Source organism: Polyodon spathula, chromosome 16, assembly GCF_017654505.1.
Source record: "Polyodon spathula isolate WHYD16114869_AA chromosome 16, ASM1765450v1, whole genome shotgun sequence".
In the NCBI taxonomy this organism is placed as follows: Eukaryota; Metazoa; Chordata; class Actinopteri; order Acipenseriformes; family Polyodontidae; genus Polyodon; species Polyodon spathula.
In genome coordinates this window covers 16,335,527-16,362,273 of record NC_054549.1, presented here as the reverse complement: position 1 = coordinate 16,362,273, position 26,747 = coordinate 16,335,527, and the positions used below count along the sequence as shown (strand labels likewise).

At 39.2% G+C, this 26,747-nt stretch overlaps 1 protein-coding gene across 14 annotated transcripts in view; it reads right to left on the bottom strand.

Moving 5' to 3' along the window:
* LOC121329194 (rap1 GTPase-activating protein 1-like) overlaps positions 1-26,747 on the bottom strand; it is a 124,779-nt gene that overhangs the window by 55,084 nt on the left and 42,948 nt on the right. For 3 of the 14 annotated variants that reach the window (XM_041274641.1, XM_041274650.1, XM_041274648.1), the window contains exon 1: positions 20,188-20,266. In XM_041274641.1, the coding sequence (XP_041130575.1) occupies positions 20,188-20,231 (44 nt within the window). In that variant the 5' untranslated portion in view covers positions 20,232-20,266. Of the gene's footprint in view, positions 1-20,187; positions 20,271-25,910; positions 25,947-26,747 lie in introns of those variants that run through there. The other 11 variants (XM_041274647.1, XM_041274651.1, XM_041274652.1 and 8 more) reach the window with 8 other exon arrangements.

The window sequence follows — 26,747 nt, the reverse complement described above, 5'->3', positions numbered from 1 at the left end:
TATCATTTCTGTCTTCGAACCTCCCTTACACGTGCATCGAGAATTCTAATACAGTCGACTCCTGTTAATTCGTGTTTCGATAATCTGCGCGGTTTATTACAGTACATTATCGAAATGTATTAGTGCAGAAATCATCTGATCTATGTGGAAGTGGATATTCGCACGTTTTATTAGTGTGGAAATCAGCGTATCTGTGTGGAAGTGGACTGTCATCATTTAATTAAATTAAACTGAGTACAGTATAGTGCAAGCCAACGAATGGTGCTGTATTGTAGTTACTGAAACCAGTGACAAGCGAGCAGAAAGCAGACTTAAGACTCTCTTAGCCTGGCAGTCTGAATATGAAGAGCAGTTATGACAATTAAAGACTCAGAGCAAGATCAGTGACTTTTGTTTAGCTGTCTGCCTCTGAACAACGCTGATTATGCGCAGTATATATTTTGACTGTTGTTGGGGCATTATATTTTATTTGTATTATTGCATTTTGCGAGTTTTCAAAGACCAGATTCTGCCGAGTCAACACCCAGGAGGCGTAAAGTTGTCATTAAGGCAAAAGTGTGGGAGGGCATTGACTCAGGCAGGGGTGAAATTACAGGCATTATTGCAGAGAGTACTTTTAACATTAGTTAGATAGATTAGGCATGCTTAAAATTCAAAAGACAGAGCACAGCACACAGTCATGATACAGCATCAACAAGTGCAGTTAACATATTTAATGACTGGTGAAATATAATTCAAAGCTTCTGCAGTATGTCCACTGTTTTGTCATTTTAATACTTTGCACAAAACAAACATTAAACTTTAAAGCTGCGGTGTCTAGTGCAAAACACCACAAATAAACACATTTGTAAAACTCTAAAATAAAAAATAGTCGCTACATTTTTGATCCATAAAATAAAGTGCTTTATATAATCTTTGCAAGTAAGAAATGGCAAAACAAAACACTAAACAAAATAATAAATTAGCATCCTAAGATAGCACTGTAGCATTAAAATGTCCAGCACAAAAAATGTGCCTAAGTTACAAGCTCTTGCACTGTCTAAAAAAATAAAAAAAAACCTGTATCATCTAATCTGAAACTACCAAAGTCCACGTCTTCGTTGCCTGAACTGAAGATAACCCTGACCCTGAATCTGAATTTTTTCTATTCATGTGAGCCACGATATTTCCGCTCAGACATTATTTGCGCAGGTTATTAAAAATCGGAAATTCATGGTAAAAATTTGACCTTCAGCTAAAAGTTGGGATGGGGCGATTGTTCAAACCGGGGCGTTGACTCGGCAGAATCTGTCAAGAGCACTGGGATTTCCCAAACAGTAAACTCAATCTGTGTTTTTCACTAATTCAGGCTCAAATCAGTCCCAATCTGCACAGATTAACGGGGGTCTACTGTACTTCTGTATTCCTTTCAAACAATCTGACAATGTGACCTTTCAGTTCAGCTGGCCCAAACTACTATACATATATGGAAAGGGTGAGTAGACGGGGCAAGCCATGTTGTCACATGAATTGAAAGTCTGTTCAGTCCTTCAATCAACACTAAGTACTTTTTAAAAAGGACCTTCTTAGCCTTGTCTGCAGCAATGTCAGGGGCCCACGATGAAACACAAGAGCAAGAAGGAAAAAAATCAAACAGACAAACAAAACTATTTCTTTACAGGCCCCTGACAGGTCTGGTGGAATTCCCCTTTGCACCACCCTGCTAGGCACTTACAATTATCTGTGCAAGTTCAAAACCAGGTAATAACAGATGATGATATTGAAGCAAAGGAAGCCAGAACTACAGACCATAATTGCAATCATAAAAAGGCAAGAACACATTTAAAGCTACTTGCTGTTTCCCTGCAACAGTAATTCACCACAAGCTATTGCAAAGGAAACCGGACACTGCATGCTGTGCAGATTCATGCTTTACTGATGGGGTCGCTTCAACCGTCTACCTGCTGACCCGGGATAGCAGCTGGCTGGGATTTACTGAACTCCCCACATGTCCCCTGCAGCTAAATGGGATTCTGTGATAGGACTTGTCGAGGGAAATGGAAGTGCCACAGGCTGTATGCTACACATTAATGCAGCTAGGAGAGGAGCCTCACAGGGGCTAATCAGGCACTCCCTAATTGAAGCATTGAGCCGCAGGAGTCTGACACAAAGGCAGTTTATTTTCAGGGGGCAGCCCCTGTTAGCATGCATGTTAATTTCCACTGTGCTGGAATTTTATACAGCCCCCTTTAACTGTACTTAAAGCTGGTGGAATAACCATGGTTCACAACGTTTTTACAAGTCCCTAATTGTTACCTGGAGTGAAACACAACTATCATAATTTTAATGGACAAACTCTCTCAAACACACGAATCAAATGAGAATATTATATTTGTGTTTCCTTGCAGCTCTTTAATTCCAATCCAGCCCATTAAGAGATCCTTCACACTTTAGCACTCGGGGTGAAAACCACATCACCCTGTGACATACGTTGGTGAACCCAAACTGTTTTCAACATTGAAGACACAGAAGAAACAGACCTTCAGTTGAAATGTTTTTTCATTGAATTTCTAGATTTAGCACTGTTGAGTGCTTTATAGTTATGGATGAAATGTCTAAAGTCCAGGTCCTAGAAATCCACCACAACAGCACTATCCTATACTTGGCTTTGTCTCCCCTTCTCAATCCAATCTCTGCTTTTCCTATGAATCACATGTTTTCAATGCCTCTGCCTGGGATACATGTCTTAATGTCATCTCCTGAACTCAACTGGAATAGGAACTGAATTTCTACAATAAAATGTTTTATTATTATTTAGCAGACACCTTTATCCAAGGCGACTAAGGTGTGTGAACTACGCATCAACTGCATTCACTTACAACAACATCTCACCCAAAAGATAGAGCACAAGGAGATTAAGTGAGGGCTAAAAAACACAAGGAGGTTAAGCTCAGGGTCACACACACCCCGTGAGAGACGAGATTTGAACTGGGGACCTCCTGGTTATAATCCCTTTTCTTTAACCACTGGACCACACAGCTTCCATACCATTATAAAGGTCTAATTCAAGTTTACCATAATGCAATTCCCATTCACTGGAATTATTTGGTCGGTCTGACGTCATTTACATGCAAACCAGGGATTATGACAATAGAAGCCAGCAGTAGTAGACCCAACCCTAACCCCTTTTATACTGGATACAAACAGCAAGCTTACCAATGATCTACTGCATTTGAAAAAAGGAGTATTAATGTTCCCCAGTGAGGTTTAGTGAGCCACAGCAGGCAGTAACACTGCTGGAGAGATTAACTTTTACTGCAATTCCACTTGCTGTTCCTGAGTGTGCTGTTCAGTACATCACAGGGTCTCTCCCCCACTGTGAGTGAGTGTGTGTATCTCTCAGATACTTCAGTGAGTATGTAAAGCTGAACCGGCCTCTTGTGGTATGATCACGCGACTCCATTTGAAAAATAATTCAGTTCCTTTTGAGTTCACCCATAACTTCAAAACCCTCAGAATTCTGAACTGAAGCTGTAAGAAAAGAATTCAAGCAGACAAACTTTTGAGCTAGTGCTGGCTCCGGTGAACTTTCTAATTAGTACACTGGATAAAGTTCTGGCTGAAACATTTGTCTACTTGTCTGAACAACCACAAAAAAACAACAACTGTAAAGCATTTTTTGGAGCATTCAACTGAACCACAGTACTGTATGTTTATATAACACTATGTAACACAATTTTTGTTCCTGGGTAGTTAGTGTTATTTCCTAATTGCTTATGCCTCAGAAGTATAGAAAATGGCTATTATTCCCCACAAACTTTGCTTTTGTGACCAGGACAGTGATATTTTGAAATTTACCTATTTCCAATGAGAAAACGGGCGAATTTGTGTCTTTTCGTTCACATAAAGTCAGAAAAAAACAACATATGAATCCAAATTAACATGTATTTATACTAAATTAATACAAAAATGACTACAAACGATATAGAAGTGAGTAGTTTTTTGAGATTTACGATTATACTGTAAATCACTTTCACGAATCAGCCCCCAAATGTAGTCTCAACCAGCTCCACATAGTTTTCGGCCTTGTGATTGCCCAGGAAGCCCCGAACCACTGCGACAAAGCTGTTCCAAGCCGCTTTCTCCTTACTAGTGAGCTTCTTGGGGAATTCATTGCACTCCAGGATCTTCTTTATCTGTGGTCCGACGAAGACACCGGCTTTGACCTTTGCCTCAGACAGCTTAGGGAAGAAGTCTTGAAGGTACTTGAAGGCTGCCGACTCCTTATCTAGAGCTCTGACAAATTGTTTCATAAGGCCCAATTTGATGTGCAGTGGTGGCATCAGCACCTTCTGGGGGTCCACCAGTGGCTCCGACTTGACGTTGTTCCTCCCCACAGAGAACTCGGTCCGCTATGGCCAGTCCCACCTGTGGTAGTGCGCCTTGGTGTCCCTGCTGTCCCAAAGGCAAAGATAGCAGGGAAACTTGATAAAACCGCCTTGGGAGACCCATCAGGAATGCCACCATTTTGAAGTCTCCTATGACCTCCCAGCCATACTCATCATACTTCAAGGCGTCCAGCAAGGTCTTGATGCTGTTGTAATCCTCTTTGAGGTGCACCGAGTGAGCCAGGGGAAGAGACGGGTACTTGTTACCATTATGGAGCAGCACGGCTTTGAGGCTCCTGGATGAGCTGTCAATGAAGAGGCGCCACTCATTCTGGTTACAGGCGATTCCGACTGCCTCGAACAGTAGAGCCCATCTTGACGGGTGAAGAAGCTGGAAAAAGGTTGACGACGCTTCCTCTGATCTGCGACTTGCACACTTTCATCCAACAAGTTCCATTGCTTGAGCCTAGACGTCAAAAGCTCGGCATTGGACTTGGTGAGACCAAGATCTCTAATCAAGTCGTTGAGGTCTTTTTGGTTGGGGTAGTATGGGTTTCTCTCCTCAGCTCCACCTCTGAAATTGTCATCTGGATCTACAATGTCTTCCTCGCTCTCTGACGTGCTGCTCTCTTCTAAAGACAGCTGCTCTCTCTCTCCGGAGGAGTGGGTACGGGGAGCTCATGGCAGTGTGGCACCGGGGCGATGGATGAAGGAAGGTCTGGATACGTGATAGCAGGTGCATTCTTGCCAGTCCAATGTTTAGAAGGGTCCACCATGCAGAAGTAGAAGTTGCTTGAGTGGTCAGTGGGTTCCCGCCAAATTCTTGGGATAGCGAACTTCATGGCTCCCTTTTCCCCTCTGTACCATCCTACAAAAATACATTTATTTCACCCATGACTAATGTGTAAGAGATTCTCGCAACATTTTTCATATATGATATATTTTTTCAATAACATTGAAAATTGTAAAACAATTTAAAATTAAAAACTTTTACAATTTAAAAAATTTTAACAAATTTTATAACATAAAATTCCGAGCAACAATTGTCCATCTTACCTTCCAGTTTTTTTGCAGTGCTCGCAGGTGAAATGAGGTGCCCAGGGTTTGTCTTGATCCCCGACAGGCATGCCGAAATATGCCTTGTAGGCCTCACACATCTTAGCAGATGCTTCCACGGAGTACTTTTTCGCTCTTGTCTTGATAAACTGGCCGCAGACATAGCAAAATGCATCTGCCGGATGCTTGCAGCCTCTTGATGCCATCTCAGAAAAATGCAGATATGTATCCACTTAGGCAGCTGGAACTAAACTGAACTGGTGGGCTTAAGGCCCCTGTATTTATACTACTATTTATATTACTGGAAAGTTCTAGAAGTTACTCCAAGTTTACTCAGCACTGAATCTATCTGGAATGTTCTGGAAAACAGGTAAATTTCAAAATATCACTGTCCTGGTCACAAAACCAAAGTTTGTGGGGAATAATAGTCATTTTCTATACTTTTGAGGCATAAGCAATTAGAAAATAACACTTACTACCCAGGAACCAAAAAAAAATTGTTACACGGTGTAATCTATACAAAAATGCAACTCCTGTTACTATAGCTTATTTTGCTGCTTAAAAGTAATTGTTTTGGTCCTTTTTAATAAATTGGTAGAATTTCGCAATTTATCTTTAAAGACACAAAAATCAGTAGGCTACCAGCAAAATCGGTAGGTCTCAGCTACTGTTAATCCACCTACTGTGAATAGCTATTCAATATTATCATTTCTTTATGCCAGAAACAGATAGTAAAACTATTTATTTCAGATTTACTGCAAAATTCTGATCGGAGACTACGATAAAATATACAGACAGCATCATACATCATTACAAAAATATCTTGCACACAAATCTGAATGGAACAGAAACTAAACTACGAAGGAATATATTGTACGTTACATGAAAGCTGAAGACATTCCCCAAACCTTTGTCTACTTGATGGATTTCTCTGTAGGCTTGTTTCCCTGACCCTGATTAGCACTGATCTTGGACTGTCTCACCAAGCAAGATGAGTCTGTGAAACCAGCCTCTGGTGTTTAACATCAGGGGTGACTTAGAACCATGTGTCATGCCTTCAAACGCAAGGTATTTCGAAAACCTGCTACTTCCTCTTTGCTGATTGCAGAATGGAAAAGCAGCTCTGATTCCAAGTGATCTAATCCATATTTGCTGAACTGAGTCCAACACCCTCTCTCTTGTAATCACTGCATCACATCCTTCAACCACAGTATGAAAAGAATCTGTCAGAATGTCCATAGAAAACCAGTCACATGTGCTTCATGTGGCATGGGAGTGTCCTGAAATGAACATGATATCGTGAAAGGAAATGCTCATAGGTTGTTAAACTTGATATCTCATATGCTTCAGGGTTATTACACATACAGCACTGAATCTATATGAGTAACACTCTTTAAGACTGTCATAATTAAAACAAGCATGTCAGTAACTTCCATCCCCTGTCACAGCTGTAAATCTGAACTGGAGTCTTCAGTATCATGAAAAGGTTCACTATCAAGTGGAGGAGGAACCTATAAAAATGTAAACATGAGATGCAAGCAGACAGACACACAGCCTCCATATACAGGACCTAGCGAACCGAGGTGCCAAAGAAGGGCGTTTTGTGACAATTGGACAAGCGATTCTCTAGATACATGCAAAGCTAAAGTGAGATATGTACATGCAATATACAGAGATCCTTGAAAAGGTCATATTCATTTAAATGGACTTATTATGGTGAAACAAGGGTTTATTACATAAACGTCAGATGAGCGTTGTGAAAAGCATATTCAGAAGTCAATAAAATCAGACAGCAAGCATATCCATAATGTCCATAATACACTGTGCAAGTTTTATACAGGACACAGCCAAAAAAATAAGAATATTCTCAAATAATTTAAGAATTTTTTTTTCCCTGGCAGACCAGTCCTTTATTTGAAATGTAAAATAGGTGGAGGCTGGCTGAGAATCGACGACCTGGAACATCGCAAGCGAGCATCTTCATCACTTCAAAAGAGCCGGGCTCCTCTGCATTCGTGGTTATAGAGCTTTTAACCTCCTTTCATCTCACTGTCAGGGGACAGCATCCATAACAGCAGTGCATCACATAATACTGCCATTATGCCAACTAACAAATCATTATTCTTAAGTCTTAAAATAATACATGTGTGATGATGCAGCATAAAATGGCAAATTAAACATCAGTTATTTTAACCAGTTTAACCAGTAAACATATTTGCTACCTGTGCTTCATTTGCTTCTTCGTGCAGAAGAGTGACAGCGATCACCAGAGCTTGCAGTTTAATCTGGCCCCCTGGCATGATTGTCACCCTGTGCCGACCCCTCAGAGGGAGGTCAGATTTACAATGTCCAACTGTTTCTGAAATAACACTATGCGTTGTCTATGAAAACCAGTTCAGTTGGAGGCCATATCCATAAAATGCACTGCTGTGCTCTTAAATCCTTTTGTTTCTGCCTGCCCTGTGTCAAGCACTCCTCTTTGCTATTCTTCATTAGTTTCACAGCCTGGTCTGCAATGTTGCTTTATCACCCAAGATAAAAACTGGTATACATCCCTGCAGCCAAATGTAAATCTCTGATGTTGTTGATCTTTGGATGTTAGTCGGTGCTTTGGAAATGTGATGCTGAAAATGACCTTGGTTTTCAGTAGTTGCTGCAGCACTGAATTATGAACTGAACAGACTGATACTGAATAGCAAATCCATAAATACAAAGATACCGCTGTAGTATGTATCTGGGCTTTTTTTTAAGCTGACCGTCAAAAAAAAAAATAATCATTGTGCATTAAAAGAATCCTCGCCATTCTATAAAACACAGATAACAAAAACACAATTATCCAAAACACAGGAAAGCCTGGCTTACAAATCCTCCTTCCCCCAAATCTTCAGGAACAAATCGGTTGAAAACTGCAATTTGTATGGAGTGTTTTAAATCGGGAAATTAACATTGGCCTCCTATCACACAGTGATCAGCTTAGAGGATTCAGCCTCTGTGACCACCAGTACATAATGGAACTGGTGCAGAATCCTGAGGCACGGCATTACTTCAGTCTTGCAATGCTGAACCATGGGTTCTTATATTGCACTGGTGAGGAGTTTAAATAGCATATTGACAGCTTGGATTAATTTAGCCCCAGGTCTCTTCCTTTCTTTCTTTCTTTCTTTCTTTCTCTCTCTCTCTCTCTCTCTCTCTCTCTCTCTCTCTCTCTCTCTCTCTCTCTCTCTCTCTCTCTCTCTCTCTCTCTCTCTCAACAGAAACGGCGGTCGTGTAATCTGGTAACTTTTAAAAGCTGCTTATTTAGCAGCTGTCAAGGTTAGTTTTCCAGGCAAAACCCTCTAACTGGATATTGCCAGAGATGCCTACAGTTTAAATGCTGTCAAGGTTAGTTTTCAACAGGCAAAACCCTCTAACTGGATATTGCCAGAGATGCCTACAGTTTAAATGCTTTAAAAAAAATATTGCAACAGACATACTGCCAAATCTCAGACTATGTTTATCTGTAGGTTAAACATTTGTATAAAAGCAGCCTTACTGGATGCTGCTAAGCAAACTGAAAGGTCTGTAGGAGAGCTGTCCAACAGAAGGCTTGACAGCCTTACTGTATATAGCTCATTTAGCCCCAGAATATGACTCTAGATTATTTAAGGTTTTGAGTTTGGAAAGAAAAGGAACATCTGTAATCTTATGATATCTTAAAATATTCACCGAATGACAGAATAGTGAAAAGCAGAGCAGTAAGGAATTCACTACCAAATGTACCATGCTCCATTTGTAATGGCAAGTAAAACAAAATCAAACTTGAATGAATGACCAAATCAACTGTAACTGAGTCAGTTTCTCATGCATGTGGATTGCAGTGCTGTAACCACTACTGTAGACTACACTTATGGAACAAACTGATGTAACTTTACATTCCATTACTCAGCTCAGTCAGCTAGCTACCAGATAGTTCACTACATACTTCCCCATGCTTCAACAAAGCTCATCCCAAACCATAAACCTATTCATGCCCTACCTGCAACCACTGTAGTATACAATACTTGTAATTAAGAAACTTGATGCGAATGACTATCAGGGGTTGGGATACCAGGCCCAAAGTGGCTACACTTGTAATAACTTGGCTGGCTGGAGTGTGGGGTGAGTCCCAGTACAAGCTGGCGATCTTGGCTGTGAACCCACAGTCAGCACTGTATTGGCCTCTGTACTCCATTAGGGTTAGGGGAGGATAATCAGCTGGTGACAGTTCTGTTCAGGAACCCCTAAAACATCCGATGAGGCCGGGCAAAAGCAAAAATAAATATGTGTGGATGACAAAACGGGAGAGGAGCAGAATTCAGATGCACTGAATCCAGTTTAACAAGACTTCCTCTTATCAGCTCTTTACAATGTGTACAGAGTTTTTTATTTGGTCAACGCTCCTTTAAGTCTTTAAAGTAACCAGGCTGGGCAACATTTATAGGAAAGTAAATGAAAAGAAGCAGCACAATGTCAAAATACTGTACGGACCGACTACAATTTCTTTTCGTCTCACTGTGAATACAAATGTAAAACTTGATGAAATAGCATAGAGAAATCAGTTTCAAATCCTGGCAGACTGGTAATCATTTATTAAACTTGTCCAGCTTCAATAATTGTCCTGGATTTTGTGGTGTCATTGCTTACACAATAGACTCAGATATAAAGTTATTGGTTGTGAAAAGCATGCAGACTGTCAGTCTGGTATAGCACCCGCATGAATGTAATGCTAGCGAGGTACTAAGCTTGTGAATCTGCCAGCGAGGCTGGTATTAGCACAAGGCTTGCTTGAAGGTCATCAGCACAGCCAGAAAGAACAGAACCTGTTGTGATTATATACACCGTCTACTGTGTGCACTTCATGCATATGCAAGCCGTCAGTAATGAAAACAGCTGGCCTTGCCAGGTTTAGGATGATTATTCATGAAAATCTGATATGATGGGTCCTTTTCAGTCATCTGGGGTTTACTAATTTTATTTGGTTTCACCCAACGAGTCAGAAAAACAAAAGCATTGTGTTTCGTCTGACCTTGGCGTATTACATTTTCAAGACCACTTGATTATGAAATAATAGTGGGACTCAAACTGCTGAACTACTCAAACTAGCTTCCTTCCACACTGCAGCCTAGCACTTTCTCTAACCACTGAGCTATTCAAACCCACTGCCTTCCACACTGCAGCCCAGCACTTTCTATAACCACTGAGCTAGCATTATGCAGTTTGCCATGCTTCTGAATTTACTGTGCTCATTTCTTTACCATACAGCTCATCTGTATTACTATTCCTGCCTATGTTTGGCCATGTTTCCACTAAAATTACTGCTGTGCTTTCATCATGCTATATCACTGTTACAATGACTTGAAAAAACAGGTATAAAAATGCAGATTGGTAGATGACAATGAGCCAATAGTAACAGACAATAAAAAACTGCAGAACCACCTGACAGAAAGAGAAACGAGGCATGAAACACACAGTGAGGCATGAAACACACAGCCTGAGTCTATAACAAGCTCATTTAAATAATCGCATACGCAAACATTAAACAATTTCAGCCCCCCTGGACGATAATTACAAAATAATTGGGTTCTAAACTGATTAAGTGATTGCAATGTATGACTCTTGATAGTCCTTAAAAAATAGCAACATAACAAGCAGCCCCTTTCCCTAAGCACCCCCACTTTGTGCTCTCAGCATATTGCTGGCCTCATCATTTGTTATTACTAATAAGAGGTAATAAAATAAAAAAAGGATTTTGACCAATTCCACATTGTTGGTGTTGAAAGAGAGTTGGGGCTAAACTAAATACTTTTGAATTTAATAACATTATTTTCTACACTGACCTTAACGAAAAGTAAATCCTGTTTTCCCTTTTCCCTTACTATTTCCACTTAGTGGTTCTACTCCAATATCGAGCTATTTCCTGCCTTTACCTGGCTTTGATAATCATGCGTCAGTGTAACCTCTCCCTCTGCGCTCTGTCTACATGACTGTAGTAACTGGGGCTAGCACAGATGGAAGGTCACCTTGGCACATGATTTGATTGTTATAAGGAAGGCTGTTCAGTGCAGGCACATTTTCCAGAAAAGGTCGGAGCAGCTCAGAGGCAGATTTAGAAAAAACAAAACAAAAGATTACTCAATATGATAACCAAAGAAAGATTGAAACATTGTCCCCACCCTTTCAGGGACTTCATTCCTGTCAGTGACCAACCAGCTGCTTCCCCTAATGACTGACATGCTTTGCACCCAGTAAGAAGCTTCGATTCAGAAGACACTGCTGGGGTGAAATATCAAGTGAGTAAAGCAGTAACAGACTTCCTGGAAAGCAAGGCAAGAAAACTGAGAAATGTATTTAACCTAGCGTAGTACCTGATGCCATGTTTTAAAATGAAAATGCATAGTTTAACTGCACTGTTGAAACTATTTTGACTGCAACAACACAGTAAAGTTGTTAAACACTATTCCAACTAGGCTGTTGTTTTCATCAATTAATCCAAACACACACAGATACACATTATATCTGCTTGGGGCTGCCCAGCTCACAGTATCAGTTGCTGCATCTTCCTGAAACGCTAATCCTTCAGAGAATTTTCTAATCAGATATGAAAGTATGAATAGAGGAGGAGCTGAGACCTTCAAACACTCTGCAACTCACAAACAAACAGAGATCTTGTTTCCGCATCCTCTCGATAGACGCACGCCCTGCTCCCCGCACCACAGATACGTCTTTGTGCTAAGGTGAAGTAATGGAGCAGAGTGGATACATTTCCTCTCTGATGAGAAATCTCTTCAGTAATCAGTGCAGTGTTGTAAAAGTTCTGTATCTTTTAATCAATGCTAATGAGATGCAGAATTGAAAAGAGAGATCAGGCACATACTGTCATGTAATAATTTGTATTTCTGCTTATTAATAATTAGATACAAGAGGAGAGTTAAATTAGAGCAGTGAATATTAATGTCCTAATGTGGGGGGGGGGGGATCTTGGAGCTAAAACAGAGACAGATTGTAGAAACTGGAAATGAAAAATGTCTCAGCCAGGGACTTAATTAACTTGTAGGAAATTATTAATTAAGTTCACGCTGTAAACAGAGAAACATGTTCCCATTCTTTCCAACTTGTTGACACTGTTTAATTTCCCAAAAGGATCAAACTCTCTGGGCTTTTGACTGTTGTAGCTCACCCAGTTTGAAATTCTTCAGATGCCAGAAGGATTCTTTTGACATTCAAAATGTATGCTTTATTAACAACACTCTTTTCACCCCCCCCCCCCCCCCCCCCCCATTATCGATTAATGACAAAACATGACAATTAAGAGATGTTTAATTAAATCATCTCCTCTACCTGCAGTAAGTGCTTTTTCTTTTCAGAATGCTGGTGACCCCTGGCCTAGACTCCTGCCAATAATGTAAGGGAATGAAGTGCTGGCCCGGTGGTCGATTCATTAACACAGTAAGTGTTTATAAACGTTTTTATTTTTAGAATCGTTAACGTGGGGCAGTGGCACTGACCCTATCACAGAGTCGCATACATTTATATTTCAGCATATTCCTATATTTATTTATAACTTGGAAGTTATTATAACATGAAATTGAAGATTAAAAAAATATTGAAGTCACTGGGGTCTATTTTTAGGTTCTTAACAATGGTGGATATTAATACCGTCCTCCTATATCCTCTAACCCTGTTTTTAAACGAACCTTACATGTATGTAGGAATGTTAAATGGGTCTCTAAATACCCATTTGGATTAATTCGTTTAGGAGCGACAGTATTTAGCCACTGTTTAGATCGTTAAAATAGCCACTGTTTAGATCATTAAAATAGACCACAGCATGTTTTCCTGGTCAGAAAACAAATATAAACGTACAGATGACCCTGTGTTGTGGTTAAAGCGATTCTGACACTCCTGGATTTGGGTGTTCAGGTCAGGATTAATTGAAGTGTGCTTGTCTGCTTCTAGCAGTGTAACGGGAAGCTCTCCTGGTGCCTTTTCAAAGCGTTTACTCCAGTCTTTAATTAGTCTTCTGAACAAGGTGAATCGCCAAACAACTAAGTCATATAATTAAAATTCTCCTAAGCACCCTCGGAGAGGTTGCTTCTCATTTTTGAACATTTACCTGATGTTTTCTCTTTTCAAAAAATGGGAGTTAATTAAAAGACTGGAGGTAATGATCTGAAAATATGGCCCATTGTCCCTCGCCTTTTAGAGCACTGAATTCACAAGGAACCCACTACAGAGAAAAGAAACAAATAGGAAACAAATACATATATTAAAATCGGCCAGCACAAAAAGACAAACAAAAAACAACCTTTCCATGACCTCTTATCTACTTGTTGTTTTCCTTACTATATTGTCAGAGGGCCTCATAAAACTAGGATAAACAAACTACTTTAAAAGAACGCCGAGGTATGGCGAGGATTGGAATCCTGTGGGTTTATTTTTAAGCAGTAGCACACAAACTCATTTCTCTGCTTGTTTGAAGTGGTCCCATTTAGGGTGAACCAGGCAGGCAATCCAGAGATTTGCATTTATAAAACACTCTGTTTTTTTTTTTTTATTGCTGGGATAAAGAAGCACCTTTGCTCTATTGCTAGGTCAACAGTAAATACATCTGTTAATAAGTTTGAATCTATCTATCTATATATCTATATATATATCTATATATCTATATCTATCTATATCTATATATATATCTATATCTATATCTCTATATCTATATATATATATATATATATTCATTTTATGTACTGTATGTATGTAATTTACCGTCTGTAAGTCACCCCTCACTTTTTTGGGACAACAATTTCAGGAAAAAGCCTATAAGTCACACCAGCGTGACTTAACTCTCTCCCCCCTTTTCTGGATGCCCTAAAAATACCTAGAAAATAGACTTATACAAAGGTTTTTACAGTATATGCTATGCATTATATACTATGATTCACATAAGCATAAGCCACATAAAGTTGCTAATCTGTAGTCATGTATACTACAGTATAGATCAACATTTATAAGTTTCTTAAAATAAAGGGCTAAATAACAAATAACTGTATTTTTCTTTTATGATGTTTGCAGTCATTCCAAGTGTTTCTTATTGCAAGCACTCAAGTCCTGTAAGTCTGTGTTGAGGGTTTTTGACTGAGTTCAGGAGCTACACTTCTGTTCCAGTTCGCTGCCATAGATATATGTAACAGAGGCTGAATTAGTGACCTTATAGAAATGCTATTTCGTGATTAGCCACTGTTTACCTTTGTTTTTCTGGCAGTACACTGGACTTGTGCTTACAGCTATAAAGACACTGGCTTATCTAGCGATGCTTATATATATATATATTATATATATATATAGATTATATATATATATATATATATATATATATATATATATATATAGTAAAAGATTCCGCCACTCACACGGTTCGTTGCCCCTTTAACTCAGGACCCAGGATGACTGAGAGAATATAGGCGCTACTTACTGTATAAAATCTGGGAAAGAATCAAAAACATAAAACAAAGATTTTTCAGCACATTTTCAGCATGGTAGCGATTACGATAAGAAATCACTAAACAGTGTCCTCTTCAGCTGCTTTTACTTTATTTAAAATGTATGATCCATATGCACAGTTTATTAAAAAAAAAAAAAAAAAAAAAAAAAAAAAGAACATCTTTCTCTGTATTCAACAGCTTAACTTCCAGTCGGGTTTCATAAGCAAAATAAATTAAATTGATGCTACAATCTTGTACCACTAGGGGGCACCAGAAGAAAAGCCTGGCACTGGTAGAATTTGATAATGCAATTGACTGTCAATGATACTGTTGGAGAGTCAACTGCATATGAATACACAGACAGGCCTCCTTCTATAACAGCACTTTACGCACTGTTACCCTTTTTTTGTGCTGAGAAAGATACTTTAACTCAGTCTCCCCTCTGTTGTGGGAGACCACAGTGGTGTTTTAAAAAGCCAGTGTGCAAAAGCTGATGGAGAAAAAGAAAAAAAAAAAACAGTGGCAATTATTGGGCTATAAAAACAATGATCCTCTGTTACAGCTATTGATAACCCTGTCTAAAGGTTTTTCTAGGTGAAGATCTGGAATGTACCGCTGAGAATACAGAAGAAATTGTGTGCATGTATCATCTCTTTGACAAAAGAGCTCATTTACTTTGGAGTTGAAGTTCCTTAACTATCGCGCTTTGGGAGTCGATCCCTCCAGTACATTGAAATTCAGTGATTACTGACTGAAAAATATGTTTTGGGATCTTAATTGAGGATTATTGATAGCGCCAAAATTACCCGGAGCCTTCTGTAATGTGTGAACCTCTCTTCTAACAATAAAAAAGAATACCATAAACAAGCAAACTGTGACACTCTGAGGCTAAGTGTCAGAATTCCACTAGTGCCGGACTGGCCAGCCCGTCACACGTCCTCTTAACAAAACCACCAAACAACTGAGTACAACAGCATTTCACTTCCACAACGCCTATTACGAGCAAGACCATCCTAAAGAGCTTTACAAACATGCATTTTATTATAATGTAAAGAGCTAAGTCAAAAAAAGTCTCACAGCGAGATTTAAAAACAGCCAGCATCCCTAATACTCTTCAGCACGGTACTCCAGTCTAGGAGCGCAACAGCTGAAAGACCCTCCTTTTCCAAGGCTCACAGAGAAATATTAGATTCAAGGGCTGATAAGATCATGAAGGCTGGTCAGAAATGTATGAAGGGGCTTGACCCCTTGTGGGTTACCAGCAGTCTAGATTGCACTGGCTGCCAGCGATGGGATGCCAAGCTTGGGGAGATGTGCTGGTGTATACAGGTTTTGTTAGCACCTGTGCTGCAGAGCTTTGTACCAGATGAAGTTGATGGCCCAGGTCTGAATAGTAGGGTGTGTTTGGATTGAGGTGCTCTTGCAAAACAGTAAAGATCTCATGATATCTACCTCAAGAAACACATGTAATGGTCTCATACGGTCATTGCCAGCACCAGATTTTAAAAGCAAAAACTGGGTCACCCAGTCCCTTCTGTTGCTACTTTACTATAACCGTTCTTCAAGAGTCTTTATCGCAACCTCACTCTAGACATTGCCGATTTGAAGCAGCACCTCATAAATCACAGTTTCATCCTTCCCGAGCCACCATCTGTCAATGACTTCCCAGACTGCTTAATAAAATAGAATATTTCTCTTTTGGAAATGCTATTATGCACCGACATGGCCTGGGGGAAGATGTTATCAATTTTGAATACTAAGTGGCCGCAGGAAAAGAAGAACGACGACACAATGGCATCGAGTCTGACAAACCGTTGATGACAGAAAAGAAGGGATTTAGAATGAACCCAACACCAGTCTGTACCTGACAGGAAATGTCTCTAAACCCCTCCGCGATGAATCTTCAGCCTTCTCTGTGGCAAAATGACTATTGTAGAGTAAGCACTGCTACTCTCTGACTGTAAATTTACAGTATAATCGTAAATCTCGAAAAACTACTCACTTCTAAATCTTTTGTAGTCATTTTTGTATTACTTTAGTATAAATACATGTTAATTTGGATTCATATGTTGTTTTTTTCTGGCTTTATGTGAACAAAACGACACAAATTCACCTGTTTTCTCATTGGAAATAGTGATATTTTGAAATGTACCTGTCCTGGTCACAAAAGCAAAGTTTGTGGGGAATAATAGCAATTTTCTATACTTTTGAGGCATAAGCAATTAGGAAATAACACTTACTACCCAGGAACAAAAATTGTGTTACATAGTGTAATCACTGGATATCACTATTGTAAAATCATGTCACTCTGAACTGGCAGTAAATTAACACAATTTGAGGTACCACTAAACTGACATTCTCAATGAGCTCTATGCTGTGATTGCCTCTCCTTCAGCAAGCAGGCTCAGTCGGTGAGAATGGGTAGTAAAGCATTCTCAGGGCAGGTTGAGGGAGCACAGGCTTGTGCTTTCATAAGCGTTGCATTACGGTTTTTAAAAAGTAAACCGATAACAGGAAACCTTCTCTTCAAACAATAAAACTGTTTAAAGTTTTGCTGAGTTTGTTAAACTATCCTGCTTTACAAATCTGTCTGGTTATAACAACCCAACAATTTAAAGGAAGCTAAATCTGTGAGACTAATCAAGGGACAAGCTGACTCTTATGAGTCACATGACTCTAGAAACCATAGCATGCACCAGCAAAAAACAGTTCCTCACATGAAGCTGTTGATTTGAAAGATTTTTTGATACTGTAAAGAAAGTATTTGAGATTCCTAAAATCAAATAGCACTCCAATCAACAGAATTAATTACCTTTCATGCCTTGGATTAAATACATCTCTCAGGGTGGGGACTAGGAGAGTGTTAATTGGCAGACAGAAATAGATCTTTAAACACTAGCACTGCCAATCTGTCATTGGCATTATAACATATCTTAATTTATCAATTAAAGCGTAATAAGAAGGTTTCAAGTTGTAGAACCGCATCCTAGAGTGTTTTAAATGGTAGTCCAATCGGAACAGTCTGATGTGTAAGGGGTAGGTGATTTGACATGTCAATCACCCATTAAAGACTGTCTTCTTATTCGACTGCCACGTAAAAAGTATGTTTGTGTTTCTGCAGTGCCGTGGCAAAAAAGTGTACCATTTCTAATATTCTGTTAAAATCTTAAATAGTTATAAACACACACACACACACACACACACACACACACACAACATGAAAACATGAAATTGGTAAAGTCTTTCAGAAACAACGCTGTCAAACCCAGATCGCTTACACATATGTAAACAACAAATTGCATTACATAAGATGATTTCAAAAGTGAGTTCTATGCATTTCAAATATATTCTCAAGTAGATCATTGTAGAATGATCTTCAGATGAACCATTGCAGGTACCCTGCAGATCTGCATTTAAAACATGGCTCCATTAAACTATGATAAGTAAGTTTCCCCCTAATGTTATGCAGCATTTTTTATAACAAGACCTCTCGTTATTAGCACATTAGGAGAGCCAGTAAATGAGACAACACCTAAAATATAAAGCTGTAGCTTCTGCACCCTCATGCCTCTTTCTGCTGTTTTTTTCTTTGCAAACACTAAAACGTGAATCTTGCCTTATAAATAGCGCAATGTGCGCTTTGACAGTTTAGTTTAACTGGTGTAAGAATTATTTTTAAATTAGTCTCCAAGCCACACTTAAACTGTATTTTGATTATTGTATTTATATTTATCTTTGTTGGTCAAATGTTTTTCTAGGAATTACGTACACTGCAGGTAATCTCTTTTGAAATGTGGGTTTTCCTTCAATAAGTGTATAATGACAGAAAATTGATTTGATCCAAAATATTCGGATTACCGTAATGTTAAATATAATGCGCACCCATTTTATCATCTTGGTGCGCTATATACAAGATGCACGTTTTTAACAAGTCTCATGGTATACTTAAGTGCATCATTCATCTGTATCATAAGTCACAACCTACATGAATACCAACCTGCTTTTCTTGCAGCTGTCTGCAAAAGTCGATGGTACAGTTAAGCCTTTATTTATATTTGAGAAAAAATCAAACCAAAGTATAGATATTGGCATATAGTGTACAGTTAATGATTAACTGATACAGTGATAATCTAGAATTTACAAATACAGCATGATCGATCCTAATAATTATTCTTTTCTTCACCACTCTTTTAGCATACATCAGATGTGTGTTATTCAAGGGGTGTTCAATTAAACTGCAGAGTTATGCTCACAATACAATGGGCTGCATGTCATACTCTGAAAATTATATACAGCTTTTCATACACTGAAATATTTTGGTGCTCCTGAATTGCTTGCAAATTGAGGAACGTAGGAATCATGCTTGAAAGTGTTAAGGTGCAACTATATTAGCCCCCCCCCCCCCCCCCCCTGTAACTGAATTAGTTAGTAAATGGAAAATCTCTATTCAAAAATCACACTTTCAAAGGAGACTGAACCCGCAGTTGCAAAATGTTAGAAAATATTAGCACAAGAGTGTTGGGAATGGAGTGCTTAGACTGGTGCTCACTATTAAGGTGTATTGACAGCGTTGGAGAGCTGAGAATGGAGTGTTTGGAGTTTAGACTAGTGTTCACTCGTAAAGGTGCAGGGTAACCACAGTGCTATAATTAAACCAGAGAATAGCAGCTAACCACTGAGTAATGTGGCTGTTATGTGTTTGACACTGTAATTGAAGCCATGCACAGTACAGGAAAGGTTATACAGTATATACACTTACACTTCCCATACATAAGCCCAGAGGTGAAAGGCCAGTGCACTTCGTGCTAAAAGTATAAGTAAAAATGAACTTCAAGCTTGCATTACAAAGCTATGATAACTAATGTATTATCGTTACCACTTGCCCGTACTGAAGATCTTCTTTGCTTTGCTTTTTAAAAGGATATTTAGATTTAATTCCAACATGGATTAAAAGTTTAAAACCCGATATCTAATTGCTTCCTGTGTTATAGGTCACATGGGCTGATTGCACAAGACCATTGGAGTGACTCTGACCTACAGCAAAGGAAATGCAGGTTCCAGAAAGCAAATAAATGAAATAAGAAGTATTACAATAAAAGCAAAGAACCAAGACCACGGGACCAGTGATACACGTTGCTGTAACAAATAAGAGGTAAGGAAATGTATTTTAAATCCTTCATTAGCACGTATTTAAAAGTCAATCATGTCACGGCGTCTTCCAAGCACAACACACTGCTTAAAGAAACATACTCTTAATAGCAACTCACCAGAATTTCTTGGGACGGCCTATCCGAAATGGAGAACAAGGCATGTTGGGAGCACTGATTTGTGCCTTTAAATTACCCTGGAAACACAATCTTCGCTTTTAGGTCCCAATAGTCCCAAATAAATCCTGCTTCAGTCCTCTGAAGAACGAAGCAGTGCTGCTTATTTGTGTCTCGTAGAAGCCTGGCTCCTTGCTGCGGAGATCCTGAAGCTAGTGTTCATCTTTTAGGAAAGCAGGAGGCTTCAATTACAGGCCTAGAGTAATATTGTCACTCTTTTCCTTCACATATATATATATATATATATATATATATATATATATATATATATATATATATATATTGAATTCAGATCATCAGCATTTTCGCCGCAAATATCTTTGTTTAAAGGCAGTACCTAATTATACTCGTGGGGAAAGACATAAACCTTTCAGAAGCTGTTCTCTCAGAAATCGAATGCTGAGGAGCTGCACAATTTCCGGACGGCAGCCCCGTTAAAAACGCAATTGCAGTGATGAATGTGGCCGAACAGAAAGAAGTGTGTTAAAATATTTAACAAGGTTGGTGAATTAGCAGATGCTGTAGCTTGACGTGCAGGTGAGTCATAGAGAAGAAGTAATGAACAAAGCTTTTTGTTAACTTATCTCCCCCCCCCCACACACCCACTGAAGAAAGCTGACTGCAATATGACTGCCAAACTGCCTCTGTTTACAGGTAAAAAAAAATAGCTCCAGGTTTCTGTTGTCTAAGTCTCAGAGAAAGAAAAATGCTATAGCACACATTTGTAAAGCACTGTGAAAGTGAAGCCATCAATGTATTTCCGAATGGTTTATACTCCACCGCTTGCATGCAATGTATCACATTTACTCTAATGCAGGCAATTGCTGCAGTGCAAACAAGCCTTAAAAAAAGCCATTCATTATGAGAAATGCGCTGGGAAGAATTGATTTTACTGCCCTACAATTTCACTGCAGCTCCACATAATACATTATGCATGCTGTATAGTTAGGTCACATGGGCGGACTGCAGTTCAACCACTGGAGTGAACTGACCTACAGCACAGTACCATTAATAAACAGAACTACACAACATAAACAAGAGAAGAACTAAGAAAAGAGTGATAACATTGTTTGTAATGATAGGTAAGAAGCCTGAGTTAAATACTACAGTATATTGACAATTTCACTATAGCTCTTTCAATATACAGTGTGCATAGCTATAGAACACCAGTTAGCATCTCACTGTACATTTGCTAGAAAAGCATTTGTGCCATATTTATCAAGTTTATAATGCTGGTTTGTACTGTAAAATGCTTGATTAAGCTGCAATATAGCAATGTGTCCCGATAACTTTTAGACCAAAAGGTCAGTTCTACTTTTACACAACCCCAGGTACTCCAGACCTCTAAGGTATTAAACTGAGCAGTACTGGCTGGCTAATACAATTTGTGCCGTGTGCGCACATGGACCCGGCTATGAGAGAAATGAATTGGCATGTTTTCTCCTGCTTTCTTCAGCTACTTCACAGTCAATAGCAATTAGGAGAGGATCTCGAAAAAAAAGCCTCAATCATGACTGTAGTAATCTAGACGTAGAATTTCAAACAAATAATTACCATCATCTTTTAAACATCTCGGAACAGCATGCAAAGGACATCAAAGGACATAAATAGTGTCAAACAATCCGTTTAAACACAGATCAGTCACTTTCTTCTTCAAGTCAAGATTTGTATGAGAAACAGTCGCAATGTAACACATATATCTGGGTTCTCCTTTTATATTCCCAGTATCCTTTACAGAATAGAAAAGTGTGTGTGTGTGTGATTAATCTTCTTCAAAAGAATCGACAGCTGACAAGCTGGTATTGTGTCAAGCCGAAATAACTGTTTTTTCAGTGTCTGAATCCTGACCGCATTGGGAGAGATCCCCTGGGATGATTTCCTTATAGCCTGAAGCATGAATCATGCTGTGTAACACATCCAATACAAGCCCAACACAGCAAGCCTGATGCTACTTAATGCATGTAATCCATGCAGGGCCAGGATATGCTCTGTGGAGAGCTGTGATCAGTATGGCAGTGTTTGTGCAGCTCCCCAGACAGAGAGTCAGCAGCATACTTGGATCAGCTCAGTCAGGACAGCCGCAATGTTGTTAGTGGTTGCTGTGGCAACCTCACTGGAGTCCATGCAGCCTGAAGAGTATCCCGCAGTCTTCTCTCTCTCTCTCTCTCTCTCTCTCTCTCTCTCTCTCTCTCTCTCTCTCTCTAACCCTTTCAGTGCCTTTGACGACCAGGCTCATTGTTTTACTGTCTCTAGCTCAACGTACCACATAAATACAGTACAGAATGCTTTCTCGTTATTTCATGAGTTGATAACGCACGTATTTGGTTAGTTCACGGCTGACAGTAAATTGTAAAAGTCCTGTATAAGGGCCCTTCACCAATTCATTGTTTTCAATAATTTTGTAATGTGAACGTCAAATAACGAAATAACATAGTTATAGAAAAAAATAATATTACTTTCTGGACACGTGGGCCCTGTTTTGATGTTGCTAAGAAGTAATTTTGCAGTCTTACTGTATGTGGTTGTAAAGTGCTTAAACAAAGACTTTAGACGAATGCAAAGTTTCCATTTTTAATGCGGCACTGTTGCTTGGCAGTGAAAAGGTTCAAATGCCTCTAGAGTATACCTCGAAGGTGCAACTTTTACCATTGTATTTACACCAGTTATTAAATGTATAAAATGCCAGTTTAGTTAATTACGAATTGTGTAAAAAGTTTTAAGCTATAAACTAACAATGAGCAGCTGGTCAGACTGAATTCCCAGAAGCCTTTGCACATCCTCCACGGTTGTGTTGCTCCTTCTCAGTAACCAATCGCTGCTCTTGCTATGCCTCACATGCTTTCAATGTTTCTGCAAGAGAGTGGTTTGACCTCTGCATGGAAAGAACCAGACCGTTGAAGCAGTTAAAAGTTTAATCCTCATTCACCTGCAGTGGAGTGAAGCAAGAACACCAGCAAACAACACAAGCGGAGTGGAAATTTGTTTGAGCAGGCTGACCAGAAAAACAGGATAATCCATCCATAACTTAAAAAATAGTTCATTGTACGATACAGTAGAATAGTTTTACATTTCATTTTGACTGCTTTAATGTTGGCAGGTTTTTTTTTTTTTTTTTTTTTGTAAATTGCACACTGGAGAACCATTTATTCGGTCCCCTCATTTCTGCAAGACTGCTGAAGTTGTAAAGCTGAACATAAAGAGCCCTTGTAATATACAATGGTTCCTGCAGTGGGCGTTGGGAATCGTAGGTCTTTTTATTGTACTACAATGAGGTACACCAACAGCCTACTCCCTTGGTCAAATCTATAAGTAGAAGGAACCCTTTTTTAGTTACATAAACAACATGTACACCAATGGGCACACTAGGATTGGAACAATCATGACTTTAATTAGCCTTAATTATTATTTTACTGCAATCATCTTGCTTCTGACGGTCATCTAAAGCTACAAGGAATCAGTCCCGCTGCTATTGAGATGTATTGTTCCTGTAGACAATGGATTTCTCAATAACGAGATGCTGGGGGAGGGGCCCTTATAACAGTCTCCTATAGTAAAAGCATAGCAAAGTGTACTAAAGCATAATAAAGCACAGGTAAGCATTGTAAAGCACATATAGGTTCTGGTAAAGCATATTAAAAAAGCTGGAACATCATGGGAAAACTGCAAAGTTACTGTGCAAAATTACAGTGGTACACTTTTATAAGCGGGAGCAGAAGTGATTTCTTGCTTCAGCTTTGTGTCCTTCTGCTAAAACATGTGTTTGGGAATGCAACCACACTGGGAACAAGGTCTGCCGTATGTGTAGATTGCTAAGCAGTGAAAGGATACATCAGACAGGCACAAAATAATCATATTTCAGTATAAAATTAATCACGAGTGCGCGGACCCTGTAGCTTTAAAACTGAAAGCATACATTTTCTCTTGAAGTAATACAGCAGTGACTCAAAACTGACACCTGCTGGAAAAGAAGTGAACTACAGCGCTAGAGGAAAAAAGGAATCTCATTCCAACTAGTTAGGTAAACATCCCAGTATTTCAGCATGACTCTCAGGAACACAAAGAAAATCCTGGGTTTTAATCTGTCCCAGCAGGAACACCTGCACTCACATCCAAGCTATGGACACACAAACACAAGGCAAGGGCAGGCAGCTAAACCTGTAATACTCAGGATACTATATGCAATAACTACACAATCAATTGGTGGCCAGAGGTAACATTAGACACTTTTAATCAATGAATAATAATGGTTTGAAATTGTTACTTTAGTTTTAGTGAGTCTGTTAGAATGTTGTTTTTTTTTTGTACCAGGTTGCCAGGTCCCCTATTCTACTCGAACCTTAAAGCAAATTAGCGATAGTAAACTTCAGTGCTCACCCACAGCCTCCCCTAAGGAGCAAAGGAAATGAAATAAAAACAAGCTGCACTAAGCAAGGAGCCATGCAGACACAGGACGACTCTTCAGCTGGATTGTAGGTCTACAGGACCATATACTGTAAGTCTAAATAATACCTGCCTTGTTCATACTTTGATCTGTACCTCTTTCAGCACTAAGTAACTTTACATAAGGACACATAAAAATAGGCATTGATACAAATACTGTATTAGTATATTAAATATATTCTGTTTTTTTTTATGGTTTTCTACAGAATGCAGTTTTGAGAGGAGTTCTCTTTCTTATACTACTAGAGTGCTGTGCAGTTTTGAGTGGAGCTCTCTTTCCTATACTGCTAGAGCGCTCTGCACTGTTGGGTGGAGTTCTCTTTCCTATACTGCTAGAGCGCTCTGCAGTGTTGAGTGGAGTTCTCTTTCCTATACTGCTAGAGCGCTCTGCAGTGTTGAGAGTGGAGTTCTCTTTCCTATACTGCTAGAGCGCTCTGCAGTGTTGAGTGGAGTTCTCTTTCCTATACTGCTAGAGCGCTCTGCAGTGTTGAGTGGAGTTCTCTTTCCTACACTGCTAGAGCGCTCTGCAGTGTTGAGTGGAGTTCTCTTTCCTACACTGCTAGAGTTCTCTGCAGTGTTGTGTGGAGTTCTCTTTCCTACACTGCTAGAGCGCTCTGCAGTGTTGAGTGGAGTTCTCTTTCCTACACTGCTAGAGTTCTCTTTCCTATACTGCTAGAGCACTCTGCAGTGTTGAGTGGAGTTCTCTTTCCTACACTGCTAGAGCGCTCTGCAGTGTTGAGTGGAGTTCTCTTTCCTGTACTGCTAGAGCGCCCTGTTTCATGAAAGATTTGTACTTTGTAAAGTCAGCAAGTGAAATAACTGTAATCGTGTTGTTTCACACTGCATACTACTGCTACTAATACACAGTGTTTTGTAAAAAGAGCTTTAGAATTTGAAAAAAACTGCAAAATGCATAATCTGTTCCATTTAAGGATAAAAAAAAAAAAATGACATAACTCGATTTCGTCCAAACCACTGGAACCCCCGCCCCGTTCCACCCATGCATTTATCATCTTTACAGTAAATCTCCAAATGTACTGAATACCATGGAATAGCACAATAGCACAATACTAATTCACTTAACTTTCAACCAAACCAAGAACCAAAGGAAAATGCCAATCACAGTAAAAAAAAAAACCAAAAAACAAACCATTATTAAAAAAACAATAATAATTAAAAAAAAAAAAACTTTTTGAATTCAGAAACAGGAGTAAAGAATTCCTCACCATAAGCTTCTTGATCGGGAGAAGGACTTGTCGACCCTGTAAAAAAAAAAAGAAAAAAAAAATCAATTTGTAGAAGCCGGGAGCATTATTTTCAAGCCTGTTTTCTTCTTAAAATGATCCATAGTGTAACTCTGTAGGTATAATGTTCCTGTAGACAGAATGCAGAGTTCCCAAGACCGAACAGCAAGGACTGTGAGAGAAACACACTCTGAATAAAATGGGGAGACAGGTACAAAAATAGAAGAGACATAAAGCATTTTCTTTTACATGAAATAGGCATTGCATATAGTACAACACAAGGACAGCCACCAGTTATTAAAGAACAGCTGGTGATATCTGTTTTTACTGGTTTGCTTGGGTGTTTTGAGATTGAATCTGGTTTTTATCACAGTTACTGTTGTTATTCACTGCCTCAGACCTTTTAAAGACCATTCCTTCTTGATTGGTACCTGTGGATCAGCCCATTTAATTTCCTAGTTACACTCTTCAGTACTATATCAGCACTTCTGTGCCTCGAAATTGCTCCTTCACTTTGTATAACTGCTACTATTGCCTCCCACTGAAACTAGTTCACCTGTCTGTGCTATAATATTGTCCTTTTTTCTTTAAGGAAAGCTTGGTAGTCCAGTGGTTAAAGAAAAGGGCTTGTTACTAGGAGGTTCCTGGTTCAAGGTGGTTAAGTGACTTGCTCAGGGTCACACACAGTTAGTCAGTGGCTGGGATTGAACCAGGAACCTGTTGTAAGTCAGTAGTTGTTGATTCATAATTCACACCTAGTCTCTATAAGTTGCTTTGGATAAATGTGTCTGCTAAAAATGACCAATTAATAATAACGAT